Raw genomic sequence first — 16385 nt, forward strand, 5'->3', positions numbered from 1 at the left:
GTGGTTCATTCTGGACTTGTCCCGTTTGAACCCTTGGGTTTCTTGCCCCTCGTTTTGGATGACCACTTTGTCCCAGGTCTGGCTTCTGTTGGAGCCGGACGCTTGGATGATGTCCTTGGACCTCAAGGACGCGTATTGTCATGTCCCTATTCATCTGGTGTTCTGAGACTGGTTCGGTTTTGTTGTGGGGTGTCAGAGTTAACGCTTTCGTTGTCTCCCGTTTGGATTGAATCTGGCACCTCGCGTGTTCACACGCCTTACCCAAATCATGGTGGCCTGTCTGCGTCTGTTAGGTGTTCGGGTGTTGGCTTACCTCGACGACTGGCTAGTTTGGGCTCCCAGTCGGTCCGTGTGTCTGCTCGCCAGGGATTTGGTGCTTTCCCAGCTCGCCGGGTTCGGATTCCTAGTGAACTGGAAGAAGTTCCATCTGGTTCCCTCCCAGGTTCGGTCCTGGCTTGGTTTTGTGTGGGACTCTCGGACTGCTTCCTTGTCTCTTCCTCCGACGTCTCTCCTTCGGCTGCGGTCCCACCTGTGCTTGTTTCTGGGGCTCCTGGGTCACCCGGCGGTTGCTTGAGGGTCTGTGCGGGAGCCTGAACTTTTTTATGTTGGTCTACCCGCCAGGTCGGGTTTGGCTTTGTCGGCTGTTCTGGTTTCTTCGGGGACATCCCTTCCACCTCTCTCGCAATCACTGGGTTCATCCCCCGGGGGCCTTGTGTCTGCTGCTGTGTTGCCAGCTTCCTCTTTGGGTTTTTAGGGGTTCTGTGCCTTGGCGCCTACCCGAGCTCTCACTAGATGTGTTCACGGACGCGTTATCTCTCGGCTTGGACTTTGTGACCAGAGTTCACCAGACCGGCCAGGAGCGGTGGGGTCCGTCCTTCCGTTTGGTCCACAGCATGGTGCGGGAGTTCACGGCCATGTGGTTTGCGCTTCGGAGGGTTCGGGTTGCCCGCAGATCGATGATCCTGTTCCATTCAGACTGCTCCCTGGTAGTTCATTGTCTGAACCAAGGGCGTTCGATGCAATCTTTGGCTCTTTGGGGTTGGTCGCTTCAGGTGACTCGTCTGCTGAGTTCTCGGGTTTGGCTCTCCTGGCGGTTCACGTCCGGGGGTGTCCAACGTCCTGGCGGACAGCTGTCCGGGTTCGTGCTGTGGACCCGACGGTCGACGCCGACTCATTCAGTTGGCTCTGCCAGACGTTTGGGCGCGCCCTTCCCCGACTGCGAGGCTGTTGGGATCGATGCCTTTCGGCAGGACTGGTCGAGGTGGGGGTTCCTGTACCTCTTTCCCCCGGTTCAGCTGTTGCTCCAGGTCCTGGCTCGCATGGAGACTTACCAGGGGTGAGTAGTCCTCTAGGCCCCATGGTGGCCGGCCCAGCCGTGGTTTCAGGCGCTGCTTGCCCAGTGTCCGAACCCGGAGGTTTTTCTGCGGCTCCGCCTCTTTCAGGAGATCGGCCCAGTCCGGTACAAGACTGGTTCGCTCTTTTCCGCAAGTCTTCGCATTTGGTATTTTTGACTTGTGTTTATCACCATCTCTATGGTGATCAGGTGGCTTCCTTGCTGGTTTCCCACCTGCGGGCTTCCTCTCGGCGGCAGTATTAAGTTTCCTGGCGGTCCTTCCGATTCTTTTTGTCCCTTCGTCGTTGCTCTTCGCTTTCAGTTCAGGTGGTGTTGTCCTTTCTCTCTTGGTTGTTCCAGGACCGACATCATCTGCCTAATACTGTTGCCTCGTATCGTGCGGCGCTGACAGAGTTGCTGCAGCTTGCTTTCGGTATTAATGTTACTTCTGCACCATTTTGCAAGTTGTCTTGTGCGTTGTTTCACCTCCGGCCTGCTCATGCGCCGTCTGAGCCGTCCTGGTCTTTGGACAGAGTGCTCTCCTATCTTTCTTCTCCTCAGTTTGTTGTGGCCCCTTAGGTTCAGGATTATTTTGCTAAGGCTCTTTTTCTGTTGGCATTATCCTCTGGGGGTTGTTTGGCGGAGCTTCATGCTCTTCTCCAGCGCAGAGGTTTTTGCTCTTTTGGTCGTGGTCATAGGTATGTTCGTCTACAGTCGTCTCCCTCTTTTCTGGCGAAGAATGAGACTGCTGCCTTCCGGAGGGGTCCTTGGGTTGTTGATGCTTGGTTTGTCAGGTCGGGGGTTCATCATGTGTTGTATCCGGTTGCGGCCCTCCGCCTATATCTGCACCATGGCTTCTGTGATCTGGGACGCGCTTTGGGTTGATCCGGTTTCCCTTCGTCCCTCCGCCAATATCTGCGCACCATGGCTTCTGTGTTCTGGGACGCACTTTCGGTTGATCCGGTTTCCCTTCGTTCCTGTTCGCGGTTTCGTGTCTCTCAGGTCATCCGCATGGTCATTAAATCCAGCCAGCCTGCGGTCTATCTCCTTGCCCATGACGTTCGTATGTTTGCTGCTATTGCTTCCATCTATGGCATTATGTCTTGGGCTGACATTCAGGCACAGGGTTTTTGGCAGTCGAACAGGGTCCTGGCTGCACGCTATCTCATGAACGTTCCTGGACCCAGTTGGGTCTGTGTTGCTTTGGGTCGACGGTTGCAGCCCGTTGTCTCGACTTCGAGTTGAGGAGTGGAGCACCGACCGCCTCCCGGGTAAGTCCCCTTTTATTCTGTTGGCTTTGGTGAAGTAGCTCCGGGTAGCCATAGGGGCTCCTCCCAGAAAACCAGCGTTGAATATAATGAAACACCACTTTCTGGGCGAGTCTCAGAGGCTCCCCGGCAACTCTCCCTCCCTCCGGTCAGCGTTTTTTTGCGTTTTTTGATATCCAGCCTCAGGATATCCAGGGTGGGGATCGCTGGCGCGGGGGTCTGGGGCTTCCCCTTCACCCTCCCGGGGAGGGAGGAGTTGCACAGACATGTGGTGCGGCTCGTGTGATGTCATGCTTGTTTGCTAGAATTTCTTTTGGGGAGTTCTGTCCACTTGTTTGACGATTTTCGTTGTTAACCAGAATAGGAGTTTGTTTTGTGGCGCTTACCTTTTTGGGTGCCTGTCCCGGTCAATGGCAGATATAGAATGCGCCAAATCACATGTGCATTTCTATGGGCCATTGCTCCCCGTGCCTCTCTGAGGGGGCCAGGTTCTGGCTCGTGGTCCCCAGTAGGCCTGGAACTCCACCCACATCGACTGATGCAAAATAGTTAGGATTTCCATATCAGCCATGGATAGCTCCAGGGAGCCTCCGGGACTCACCCAGAAAATAGCATTTCATTACCTTCAACGCTGTTTTTTTTTTTTTGTCATTGTTTTTTTAATGTGGTATCATGCAAATGTAAATACAATAGAGCCCAATTGGCTCAAGAACCTGTACAGAAGTTAATTGAATAGAGGCGGGAACAAAGAACCAAAGCTCAACCCCCACTAGCACAATTAGGAAAATTAAATTAGTACATAAGTAACAGATGCATGTATCCAACCTGTTCTCATGCTTAATATGTGTATCTGTTGATACAAGCACACAAAATCTAATGTATTTAGAGAAAGTTACTCCTCTGGGCGTTATGAACTTTCCTAGGTAAAAACTGATTTAAAAGAGGTTTTCAAAGTTCTTTCGGATATTTGTAGGGAAATTTGTACAATTTTTATGCACATCTGGAGCTAGGGAGCTGGTCGACCGAGCGGACAGCACGCTGGACTTGTGATCCTGTGGTCCTGGGTTCGATCCCAGGTGCCGGCGAGAAACAAGGGGCAGAGTTTCTTTCATCCTATGCCCCTGTTACCTAGCAGTAAAATAGGTACCTGGGTGTTAGTCAGCTGTCACGGGCTGCTTCCTGGGGGTGGAGGCCTGGTCGAGGACCGGGCCGCGGGGACACTAAAAGCCCCGAAATCATCTCAAGATAACGTCAAGATAGATCTGTCATGAGAACAGGCAGTGTATATCTGCATCTATTTTTCTGATGTCCCTAAAATGTCCCAGCATACAAATGCTGGGATAAATGTTAATGTAAAAGCTTGCTTGTGGCCTGTGGTTAATGTCTGTAACATTTGGACAGATGGGCTGGACTTGATGGACTGACTAGTGAGGGTGAAGGTGAGGAAGGGAGCACCATGTCCCCCATGGGTCTGCCACAGTATCGCCGCCACTCCACTGACACAACCCATTTGAATCTGAACTCAGTGTCTCCACTGATTGCAAAAACCAGAAGCACTGACAACATAACTGTGGTTTGTAGGGCTCTTGTGTTTTTAACTGTTGATATATCTTGCATGTGTACTTGTATGTGTGTGCGTGCATCTAGTGTATTTATATTCTTTTGTGCTCCATTCCTTCTGGATTATAGTGGGCCTTTTGTACTTGAATCATTTTATACACCTTCAAACATTGAAGAATTTTGAAGAAGCACTTAAATATTTGCTGAAGAACACATGTTGATTTGGATTCCATAAATGGAGAGCAGGCATGTCACCTGCTTGCACTATGTACACAGTAATGTATGTAAACAAATTGATGGTTCTGTAGATCAGAATTTCCAAAGTGATAATTGATGACCATGGTGTTATAGCACCGAAATGTACTGATACAGATGCAAAGGTACTTCCTGGCAGCACTTTGTGAATATTGATAGAAAAAAAATAAAAAGATATTGTTGAAAATATTTATGGAAAACACCACAATGGAAGCTGCTAACACTGTTCATCTATGCTACTTGTATCAGATGCATCATCACTGAACACAGAAAACGATTCTTCTATGTATCATCTATATAAATTGGAGATGGCATAGGTGGGCCAAGGGTGGCGCTCAGAGCTACAACTGGATACGCTCGCTGTATCGACCTCATAGGTGCTGTATCACTTGCATCCGACCTTTGTGTTAGGTCCTTATTGCATCTAGCTTCACAAATATCATGACCCTTATGATCTTCAAACAATAAGGTTTGAATTTCACCGACAGAGCGCGATCTTTCAACACTGCGTCGGACAGGTGTTTGGGATCCAGAGGCGCGTGCGCCACCCATGGTTGCTCACTCGGTACAACCCAGCCAGCAGCCCTAGGGCATTCTGGGAATTTTTTCAAAGATGGCTGCCTCTCACTGGAGGTCCTAAGAGTCCATTTCGTACACAACCAACCGTGCACACATTTTGAAAGGTACGAAAAATTCAAAAAGAGTTTTCTCGTTTGGCGCAGTTTCCCATCGACCGAGTTTTCTCGGTTGGCACAGTCCAGTGGTTAAGGTGATATTTTATCAATTGGATCATTCATTATTCCTTCATTGTTAGTACTTAAATTCTATTACCAGGCTGCATTATTCTACCACTTCCAGATGTATATTGATCTTGTGTGCATGACATTGGATCATCAATAGTCAGGCTAGCTCAATGTAGAGTATTGATGCCATAATTCCCAAAACCCCTGCATGATTATATATCAGTAATATAGCTTCAGGGATCCACAGGGGCTGACCCAGAAATTAGCATTTCATTATGATAAAAGCTGGGTTTATGTTAAGTTATGCTCGAAATTATCTGCATATTAATAGTTTTATGTCAATTTCATTGTGCACCTAAAAAGTACTCCACTGTATCTAGTTTAAAATATACTGCATATAAATAAATATTATTGCTTATTTACTGTATTTATTTATTTATTTATTTTATTAACCCCTGGGTGACACTTGAGATTATAGCTTGCAGCACTATTAGGCTCAAGGAAAAAAAATCAATTTTTTTCTTCTTTTTAAGATGATTCACACTTTTGTTCTGTAGGGACGGAGGTGACGTCCACAAATAACTCTGCGGATGTTCCTTGGGGACGTAGGTGAAGTCCAAAATTAAAATATTTGTTAAAAATTAATTTTTTATCCGATCATTGTGGGATTAGTTTTAAAATGCACGCCTTTAGACTGTGAACCATTTGATACCAGAATGAACGACATAGCATGGAAATTAAGATGAGAAAATTTAACAGAGTACTGTATACACATTTTAGTGTAAGTGTGCGGATGGGTGCATGCTCATGGGTAACACTTGGCAGACTTTCTAGTTTGCTGTGGGTAGCGCAGCCTGTTTATTTTTATCTTATATACATATATCCCTTTAAAAAATTCTGTTGCGAACAAATTGATATCAAAATGAACAATATAACACGAAAATTGTTGAGTAACGCTTGGCCAATTTTCAGGTTTGCTGTGGGTGGCACACTGGGCTTTTTGACCTTATATGCATATATCCCTTTAGAAAATTCTATTGCGAACACTTTGGTATCAAAATGAATGATGTAACACGAAAGTTGACGTGAGAAAACTGAACTTAGTATAAACATTTTAGTGCAGGTATTTTGGGTGTGCAGATGTGTGCTTGCTTGTAGGTAAGGCTTAGCTGATTTTTGGGTTTGCTGCAGGTGGCACGATGGGCTTTTTGACCTTATATGCTTGTATCCCTTTCGAGAATTCTATTGCAACATTTTGATACCAAAATGAACGATGTAACATGAAAATTGACATGAGAAAACTGAAAAGAATATACACATTTTAGTGGTTGCGCGCTCACGGGTAATGCTCGGCCAGTTTTTGGGTTCGTTGTGGGGTGGCACGCCGGGCTTTCTGAGGGGAGCCCCTACAGCACCCCGGAGCCATCCAGGCTGATATGCTAATGTCAGATTTTGGCATCAGTCATGTGTATGGAGTTTTTTGGGCCTACCGGGGACCACAGACAGAACCTGGCCCCGTCAGAGAGGCAAGGGGAACAATGGCCTATAGAAGCCCCCATGTGGTTAGAAGCATTCTATGTCTGCCATCGACCGGGTCAGGCACCCAGAAAGGTAAGCATCCCAAAACAAACCCCTATTCTGGTGAAAATATTGCTACCTAAATCCGAACAAGTGGATAGAACTCCCCCAAACAAAAACGAGCAAACTAGTGTGACGTCACCTGTTGCCGCGCCGCCGTCTGCGCAGCTCCCCCCTCCCCGGGAGGGGGAAGGGGAAGCCCCAGACCTACTGCGCCAGCGCTCCACGCCCCAGTTATTGAGGCTGATGCTATAGGCAGCAATGGTGTGCTCTGGCTCCAGACTTTTAAGGCGCTGTGCTTTGTATGTGGCGGCTGTTCTCCAGGGGTGTGAGAGTCAGGAGTTACTCTTCAGTACTCGGGCTGCATGCGCCTAGGGTTCCCTTCCCTAGGTGCCCTATAAGTACTGTCCTTGGAGCTTGGGGTTACCTTCCACAGGTTCCTTGGGTCTGCCTCTGTGGATTCGTTTAACTGCTCGGTTTTTTGGCCACCCTTTGGGTACTTGCATGTTTTGTCTCTTTAGTTTACCTTAGGGTAGGAGGCAGTTTTGCACGGGTAAGGGGCACAGGGTGCTGTGCAGCTTGTTGTCACCAATCACAGCGACCGGCTCTGTTCCTTGGGGTACATTGTCCTCTTGTGGGGTTTTGTTTTCTTTTTCTTTTTGCTTTGGTAGGGGGTTCTGCCCTATTTGCCACTGGTGTTTGGCCTCCTTCTGATACTTGGTGGAGTCCCCTGCTAGGTCCCCGTGAGTATACATGTCCCTGGGGTTCAGCTGTAGACAGTTTGCTTGGTAGTTTTGGGCGCCGGTTAGCAGTACCCTGCCTGAGTTTACCTGAGCGCGAGTCCTCTTATAGTAAATGCTCGGACCCTGGGAATCCCGTAAGGGATGCGTGGGTCCAATGGATGCGACCCCGAAGTCACTCCTCGCTTCATGCAAGTTTGAGGGTTGTTCGGTCCCCTTATCTCAGGGCAACCCTCACGGTTTTTCCCTCTGTCACACTGCCTGTTGAGGTCGGTGACAGTTTCGACCCTAAGTCCTGTGAGTTTTGCTGCTTGCTGGTGACTCAATTTACCCAATCTGCGGATGATCTTCTTCGAGTACAGGCTGTGCAGGCGTTGCATTCTAGGTTTCATTTGTTGCAACGCGCTCGGTTGGTTGCTCACCCAGATGCCCCGCAGCTGCCCCGTTTTGCTTATAGGGACCCGGACTTGGGGGTGGGGGTTGCCTCGACCCTGGTTCAGTCCGCACCTCCTCATCCTTCCCGTCCTGTTGTTCATTCTGGTCCCCTCTCCCCTGCTTCCGGCCCCGAAATGTCTGAGGGTTTCGAAGTCAGAGCAGGGGTTAGTTGGTCTTGAGACTCGGGCAGCCTCGGGGGGATGCCCCTTCCAGTGTGGCGACGGAGGCATTCGAGTCTCCTCCCCCGGCCGAAGCCTCTGGGTCTGACCAGTGGGCCCCCTTCTGTTCGGCTTCTACGGCTGCGCCGGCCTTGTCTAGTGGGGTCGGTGCTTGAGGGGAGGACTCGGCCTCAGGTCCTGCAGAGGAGGATCTTGGGGCTGGGGAGGGGCTGACTTGGGGGCCTTGGGCCCTGCTGGACCCCACCTGGGTTTTTCTGCCCTCTGAACGGGGCTTACAATTACAAGGAGTGGGGTTTTCTTTTCCCCCCTCTGCGTACGAGTTGGACTTGGTGTCTGCCCCTTCCCTGGTTCGGTTCCGTGTTTTCCCAGGTGCTTCGGTTCCGTCTTTCAGGAGGTTTTCGGCTTATCGCATCCAACCTGCTGCGGTGCGGGTGGCCCTTGCGGCAAACCTCCTGCGTGACCCAGATTATGCCTCAGCAATGGATCCCTCGGCTTTCAGGTTTGGGACGTTGTTTACTTTCTGGCTCCGTTACAAGGTTCCGGAGTCGTCCTGGCTGGCGGACAGTCCTGTCTTTACCTTGGAGGCCTGGCCCTCCTCCTGCCGTTCCCGCAACTCAAGCGTGAGGCTTCGACGGTGCTGCAGGTTTTCCTGGGGGCGACCTAGAGCACCTCAATGGGTGCTTGTTTGCTCCTGCTCTTTCCCGGGATGTTGGTGTCGTTCAGCTCCATGTGCAGGTTCCCTCCCTTTCTGCGGCGCTGGTGGACGAGGACTTGCGCGCCCAGGGACTTTTGGCTTCGGCCTTGCATTTCTTTTCCCTCCTCGAGCTGTCTTCAGACTGGCTCACGGAGGATGTGGGGGCACTTGGGGCTGTTCCTGGTTTTGGCGCCTTGGCCTCGGCGGCTCGCTCGTCGGCTGCCTTGCTGAAGCTTTTCGCACCGATCTTGCGGGATGTGGTTGCACTGTTTTATGCTTCCCGGCTCACGTGTTGGCAGGTGGTGCTTGCCTCTTCTCTGGAATCCGCTTGGGCCTTGGCTCTTAGGATGTCTTCGCCCTTTTGTCCTCTCCTGTTTGAGGCTTCAGCCGTTGCACAGTACAGTACAACCTCAATTTAACGTACCCGAAATCAACAAATCTCTGGCTAGGTCACACACTTTTCAGGCCAGATTTACTCACCCGGTTCAACGAACAATGGTTCGCCGAAGCGGGGGATGTGCGATTTTGCTTACGATGTTGAGACAATTCACAGACTGGTGGAAAACTTTCCCTTTCTATCACAGGTTACAATAAATAATTTCTTCATATGACAAGTTTGACCATAAATGGACCACACAAGTGGACCACACAAGGGGTCCATAAGTGGTCCACAAGCTTATGATGTTGGGACAGAGTTCACAGTGGTGGATAACTTTCCAATTCTATCACACTTTCTAACTTCAGAATTGCTTTTAAATACATAGATGAAGAAATACTAAAGAAATTGTTCACAACTTTCGTTAGACAAAAGCTGGAATATGCAGTGGTTGTGTGGTATCCATATCTTAAGACGCACATCAACAAACTGGAAAAGTTGCAAAGACATGCCACTAAGTGGCTCCCAGAACTGAAGGACAAGAGCTACGAGGAGAGGTTAGAGGCATTAAATATGCAAAAACTAGAAAATATAAGAAAAAGTGGCGATATGATCACTACGTACAAAATAGTAACTGGAATCGATAAAATTGATAGGGAAAAATTCCTGAGACCCGGAACTTCAAGAACAAGAGGTCGTAGGTTTAAACTAACGAATCAAAGCTGATGGAGAAATATAAGAAAATTTACTTTTGTAAACAGAGTGGTGAAATAAGTTAGGTGAGAAGGTGGTGGAGGCCAAGACCATCAGTAATTTCAGTGTTATATGACAAAGAGTGCTGGGTAGACGGGACACCACGAGCGTAGCTCTCATCCTGTAACTACACTTAGGTAATTACACTTAAGTAATTATAGGTTACAATTAATAATTCCTTCATATGACAAGTTGGATTACTCAAGTGGACCACACAAGAGAACCATATTAACCAAACCAGCTAGACTGGTCCACACTAGTGAACGACTATGTTTCCATGATTTTCGTTCACTGATTTGTGGCACGTATCTTTGTAAACTACTTTAAAGGCTAAAGTTGAAAAGCTAGCTACATGTGGTGAAATCAACTTATAGACATTTTCTGTGATGAAATAAGATGAGTGAGTGTGGACAGATAAGGGAATACTGTATTGTAAACCTCACTTTACAGTGAGATTTCAATCACTTTCGTCTGTGTCATCATAGTTCAGTGACCCAAGACTTTGAAAGTTTCAGATTAATAAATAATTTTTAAAACCAGTGTTTTAATGGCTCTTTATTATCCTAATTACATTTATAAACTAAATAAAACCAGATATATTGTAATATGATAGACATATGCTATTTGAAAAGTTATTTATGTTATTGGCATAACAACTCCAGCGCCAGTGGACGGGTCTAATCCGTGTACACACAGCACCATATGTATTTCGTTCGATTTCGTCACTACAGTTCAGTGACCTACGGCCCGAAATAATAAAATTAATAAATCAGTTCTAAAATAAGTAATTTTTATAGCTCTTCTTATCCTAATAAGAAGATAAAGATAAACTAAATATATATCCCAAAAATATGTACAGGCATACCTCAGAATACGAGTTTAATCCGTTCCTGGAGACGCCTCGCCTTCCGAAAACTCGCATTCCGAAGTTAATTTCCCCATAAGAAATAAAGGGAAATGAATTAATCCGTTCCTGACTACCCCAAAAACCCCACATCAAACTAAATTTTTATACCTAATTTACCTAATTCATCTAAATAAACCTACAAAACTATGTTCCAGTTATTACTTACCTTGCTGTCGAGTGCTGTAGGCGTATGGAAGATGGTGAGGAGGGGGGAGGAGGAGAGGAGTTACTGTTTGGAAGGGGAGTCCCCTTCCATAATCACATCAGGCAGTGAGGACCTTTCTGGTGTGCTCTCCCTGGGACGTTTAACCTGAGTGCCACTAGGTCCTGGTTGAGGCTCACTGCTCGATTTCCTCACCACAAATCTGTCCATGGAAGCTTGCTTTTCCCTTCTTCGCAAGCTGTCTCTGTAGTAAGGCATCACATTGTCATTGAAAAGATTAAGACAACGGCCTACTACAGCTTTCTCTGGGTGAGTCTGTTCAATAGTTGTTTGAATCTCTTCCCACATCTGACACACCTTCTTAATTACTGCAGAAGGGACATTCGCTGGTGCTGTTGGTGCTGCTGCCACCTCCTCCTCCACTGCAGAATCATTCGCTGCTGTGTTGGCTTGCTGTTCCTGTTGAAGGGCTAGGAGTTCTTCGGTGGTCAGTTCTTCGTTGTGTTCTTCCACCAACTCCTCCACATCATCACCATCCAATTCCAAGCCCATTTGCTGGCCTAGACTAACAATTTCCTCAACAATAGGCGCATCATTTATAGGCTCAAACCCCTCAAAGTCTAGTTCTCTCACACCTTCAGGCCACAATTTTCTCCAGCCAGAGATCAGGGTTCTTTGAGTCACTTCTTGCCAGGCTTTGTCAACGAGTTTTAAAGCACTACAAATGTTAAAATGCTCTCTCCAGAACTCTTTGAGGGTGAGGTTTGTGGCTTCAGTCACTTCAAAACATTTCCGGAAAAGTGCCCTTTCATACAGTTTCTTAAAATTCGCTATGATTTTCTGGTCCATAGGCTGAATTAGAGGAGTGGTGTTAGGAGGAAGGAATTTAACTGTGAGGAATTTATTGTATTTAGGCAACAAATCATCTTCCAAGCCTGGAGGATGAGCAGGAGCATTGTCAAGGAGAAGCACGGCTTTGAGTGGCAATTGTTTCTCCTGCAGATATTTTTCTATGGCAGGGCACAGCACTTCATTCACCCACTCCGAAAAAATAAGCCTAGTCACCCATGCTTTTTTATTAAACTTCCACATCACACACAAATGGGTTTTCTGCACATTATACTGTTTGAAAACCCTTGGATTTTCAGAATGATACACTAGCAAGGGTTTAATTTTCAAATCGCCACTCGCATTTCCACACAGCACAAGCGTAAACCTATCTTTCATAGGCTTGTGTCCAGGCAAGGATTTTTCCTCCTTGGTAATGTATGTCCTCTTAGGCATTCTTTTCCAGAACAGTCCTGTTTCATCACAATTAAACACTTGTTGCGGTAGGTATTCCCCAGTCTCTGCAAACTCTTTAAATTCTTCAATAAATCGTCCAGCGGCTGGTTTGTCTGAGCTGGCTGCCTCCCCATGCCTTGTAACACTATGGATACCACTTCTCTTTCTAAATTTTTCAAACCAGCCCCTGCTTGCCTTAAACACTTTCTTATCTGCATCACTCGTTGCAGGGGTCTTCTTTAGAAGGTCTTCGTGCAACACCCTGGCTTTCTCACAAATAATGGCCTCCGAAACACTATCACCCCTCAACTCCTTGTCGTGTATGCAAATTAATAACAACTTTTCCACTTCTTCAAGTATTTGTGGTCTTTGTGCCGTTAATGTTCTTACTCCTTTTGCCACATTAGCACCCATAATCTTATTTTTCTTCTTAAGTATAGTGCATATTGTTGATGTGGCTTTGTTGTACTGCCTACAAAGTTCAACAACACGTGTACCGTTCTCATGCTTCCAAATGATCTCTTGTTTCTCCTCTATTGTCATCCTCACATGAGCTTTCTGGCCTTTATCCTTACCACTGGCTTTCTTGGGACTCATGGTGAGATATATAATAACAAATTGTATAGACAAATCACCAAAAATCCAACAAAACACTGAAAATCCGCGAGAAGAATTGATGTGGGGGTAGTCACTGAGCGCGAGACAATGGTAAACTGAGGGGCAGCGGGGCAGAGGGGCGACGATCGCCGAACCACCACGCGCTAGGTCGGCCTGTACGCGTATCAACAAACTCGCGTCCCGAAGTAACCATCGCCTTCCGAGACAAATTTTTGGAGTAAATACTACTCGCCTTCCGAAAACCTCGCATACAGGGACAATCGCATTCCGAGGTACCACTGTAATATGATATAAATTCAATATTTGAGATAAATTTGTTACTTGATCTGGCTTAAACTTCTGCCTACTGTAGGATGTTGAACCTAGTTCCTCTGTGTTAGCCGCCCATTCTCCTGCCCAAATAGTCAGCCACCCAAATCCACCCACCCTGCTTGAATAGCGCCTACCCACACCGCCTGCCCTAATAGCCACCCTGTGGGATGCAGTGTCACAGTTTTTCGCTTCTCGTCTTGCGTATCGGCTAGTAGTGCCCACTTTCTTGTTGAACTCTGCCTGGGTCCTGGCTTGGGCAGTTTTTGCGAGCAGCAGCTTCTAGTCGTTGTCTGTTATCGGACTTGTTGGTCCTGCAGTGATCCCTGGGGAGGGGAGGTTCCTCCCAGATGGGTCAACACTGCCTTCAGACAAGTCTTCATCTGGTTGGCATGGTGATCGCTCTGTGCGTCAGTTGGGGGTTCGTAAGGGGCGTGAGCCCTTTTGCAGTTCGCCCCATTGACGGGGGTGGTGGAGGAGGGCTCGCTTGCTCTGTTCACGCCTGGTCTCACGATTCGTGGGTTTTCGGTTTGTTTTCGACGGCCTGCAGTGGCGTTGGGTGGCCCCTCCACCATCAGGGGGTTCGGGGAGGCAGGTCTCTTCTGCTCCGCTCTGTCGGGTCATCTCAGAGTAGGTACACTTGGTCGTGGTCGAAGTGACGACGTCTCTCAGGTAGGTTTTCCCATCTGTTTCCAGTCTTGAAACGGGACTGTGCGGACCTGCAGTTCATTCTTGACTTGTCTCATCAGAACCCTTGAGTTTTTTTGCCCCTCTTTTCAGATGATTACTCTGTCCCGGGACCGGCTTTTGTTTGAGCCAGGCGCTTGGATGGTGTCTCTGGACCTCTGGGATGTGTATTGGCATGTCCCGGTTCATCCGGGGTTCAGGGATTGGCTTGGTTTTGTTATGGGGCGTCTCGGTTACCGCTTTCATTGTCTCCCATTCGGGTTGCATCTGCCACCTTGTGTGTTCCTACGCCTTACCCAAGTCGTGGTGGCCCATCTGCATCTCTTAGGTCTTCGGGTTCTGGCCTTCCTCGACAACTGGCTGGTCTGGGCACCCAGCCAGTCCACGTGTCTGCTCGCCAGGGTTCTTCCCAGCTCACTGGGTTCAGGTTCCTGGTGAACTGGCGGAATTCCCATCTGGTTCCCTCTCAGGTTCGAACTGGGCTGGGTCTTGTGTGGGAATCTCGGACCGTTCCTTGGCTCTTTGGGGATACAATAATCACTTCAGGTGTCACGTCTGCTGAGTTCTCGAAGGGCCCAGCCTTGGTTTGGGCACTGCTTGCTCGGTGTCCATGCCCAGGGGTTTGTTCAGGACCGTCATCTTATGCCGCATACTATCGCCTTGTATTGTGCAGCATTGGCGGAGCCACTACTGCTTGTTTTCGGTTTGATGTTCCTTCTGCACCGTTTCATGAGCTGTCTTGGGTGTTGTTACACCTCCGGCCTGCTCATGCGCCTCCTGAGCCGTCCTGGTCTTTGGACAAGGTGCTTTCTTATCTCTCTTTCCCTCGGTTTGCTGTGGCCCCTTCGGTTCTGGACTGTTTCTCAGCGGTTTCTGCTCTTTTGGGTTCTGGTGCTCGGTTTGATCATTTGCAGCCATCTCTTCTTTTCTGGAGAGGTTGGGACGGCTGTTTTCCAGAGGAGTCCCTGGGGTTGTTGCTTGGTTAGTTTGGCCAGGGGTGCATCTTCTTGTGTCCGGTTGTGGCTCTCAACCATTGCCTGCATGTGGCGGCCTCTGTGGCCATGGCCGCATTTTGGGTTGACCCGGGTTCCCTTCATTCCTGTTCCAAGGTTCGGGTCTCCCGGGTCATCCACTGGGTCATTCGGGGTTTCCTGGAAATTCCTACTACTGTCTGGAATTCTGTGGGTGTTTGTCTTGTAGACCCCATGCTGTCGTGGCATTCCTGGGGGCGATAGTATCCTCGCTGGTTATGATTCTGATTGCACCTGCAGTATTGCCCTCTTCTATTTTCCTGGTGATCTGTGCTCTTCTTTTGTGGTTCTCAGGTGAACTATTGTTGGTCGTCCTACGGCTGGTGTTGTTGGCATGAGGGGGGAAGAGGCAGACAAGGTTGTCTTCCCTGTGAAATTAATTAATATCGCTAATTACTGAGGATGCTAATGACTTGTCTCTTCTCGGTGGCAATACTAATCATGCATTTCCACATAGTAGGAGATTGTGCTATTCTTCAATGGTTCTAGAAGCATTGTTGACCTTTGTCAGAAGACTGGGGAGTTTGGTTGCTGCTTGGTGATGTGGGGCAAAGTCCTGGTTTATGTCGCTTCAACTGCTTCAAGCAGATTATCTGCTGAAATGAAGTTGAGAGAGGTATTGTTCCAAGAGTAGGTTGTTCATTGTCACTGTCTCGGGGCAGATGCCTCGTTCCTCGGCAACGACCTGAGTTGACACTGTGTTGATGGATCGTTTTATCAGCATTGAGCCGAAACTCTCTGTCACATACTTGACATTTTCCTCTTGGGTGTTTCCTTCCCTTTTTATAGTTATATAAAGATCTCAACCATCAATATCAGTGTCTAAATTTACAATCTTTGACTAATCTTATAATCATTTGAAGATTTTACTTCTAAGTAAATCAGAAACAGGTTAAGTATGTCCGAAATTATTAGTCCCTGCTGGCATTGCATGAGCAATTCTGGCACCTGATGGTGGTTAGACAAAGTATATGGATGACCTGATTACATGCATCTAATGACTGAGTCTGTGAACTCATTTCTAGTATTTGCATTAGTTATTAGAAATTTTAAGCGAAAATAGTAATACCCGTACAGTACTTACAAATAATTTTGACGAAATATGCTGATACTATTATTAAGTAAGTGTGAGGTCTTCTAATAGTTCAGTGTTGTTGGACATGGTTTTCTTAAGTTCTGACTGGCATGAGAAGCTTTAAGGCTTTTTAGATATTTAAAGGGACTCTCTTTTAATCTTAGAATTTTGAAGTGCTTTAATTATTTATGCTCTAATGGAATTTGATAATAAATATTATATCATGAGATACATTGGAATCATATAACGGAGATTCTTCCTTCAATACCCATAATATGATCAAGCCATATCTGTCGTAATCCAGCCGGTAGTTGCTGTGCCTAAATAGTTCAGGGATGCGGGTTCGATCCCATTGTACGGCTTCAATATTTTCTTGTATCTAGTTTTCTTTATTTTG

At 47.5% G+C, this 16385-nt stretch overlaps 1 protein-coding gene across 2 annotated transcripts in view; it reads left to right on the forward strand.

Moving 5' to 3' along the window:
• LOC123774478 (probable serine/threonine-protein kinase yakA) overlaps nucleotides 1-16385 on the forward strand; it is a 139485-nt gene that overhangs the window by 112520 nt on the left and 10580 nt on the right. For both annotated transcript variants that reach the window (XM_069306308.1, XM_045768848.2), the window contains one exon: nucleotides 4003-4174. In XM_069306308.1, coding sequence (XP_069162409.1) covers nucleotides 4003-4174 — 172 coding nt within the window. The remainder of the gene's footprint in view (nucleotides 1-4002; nucleotides 4175-16385) is intronic.

This window comes from Procambarus clarkii, chromosome 1, assembly GCF_040958095.1.
Source record: "Procambarus clarkii isolate CNS0578487 chromosome 1, FALCON_Pclarkii_2.0, whole genome shotgun sequence".
NCBI lineage: Eukaryota > Metazoa > Arthropoda > Malacostraca > Decapoda > Cambaridae > Procambarus > Procambarus clarkii.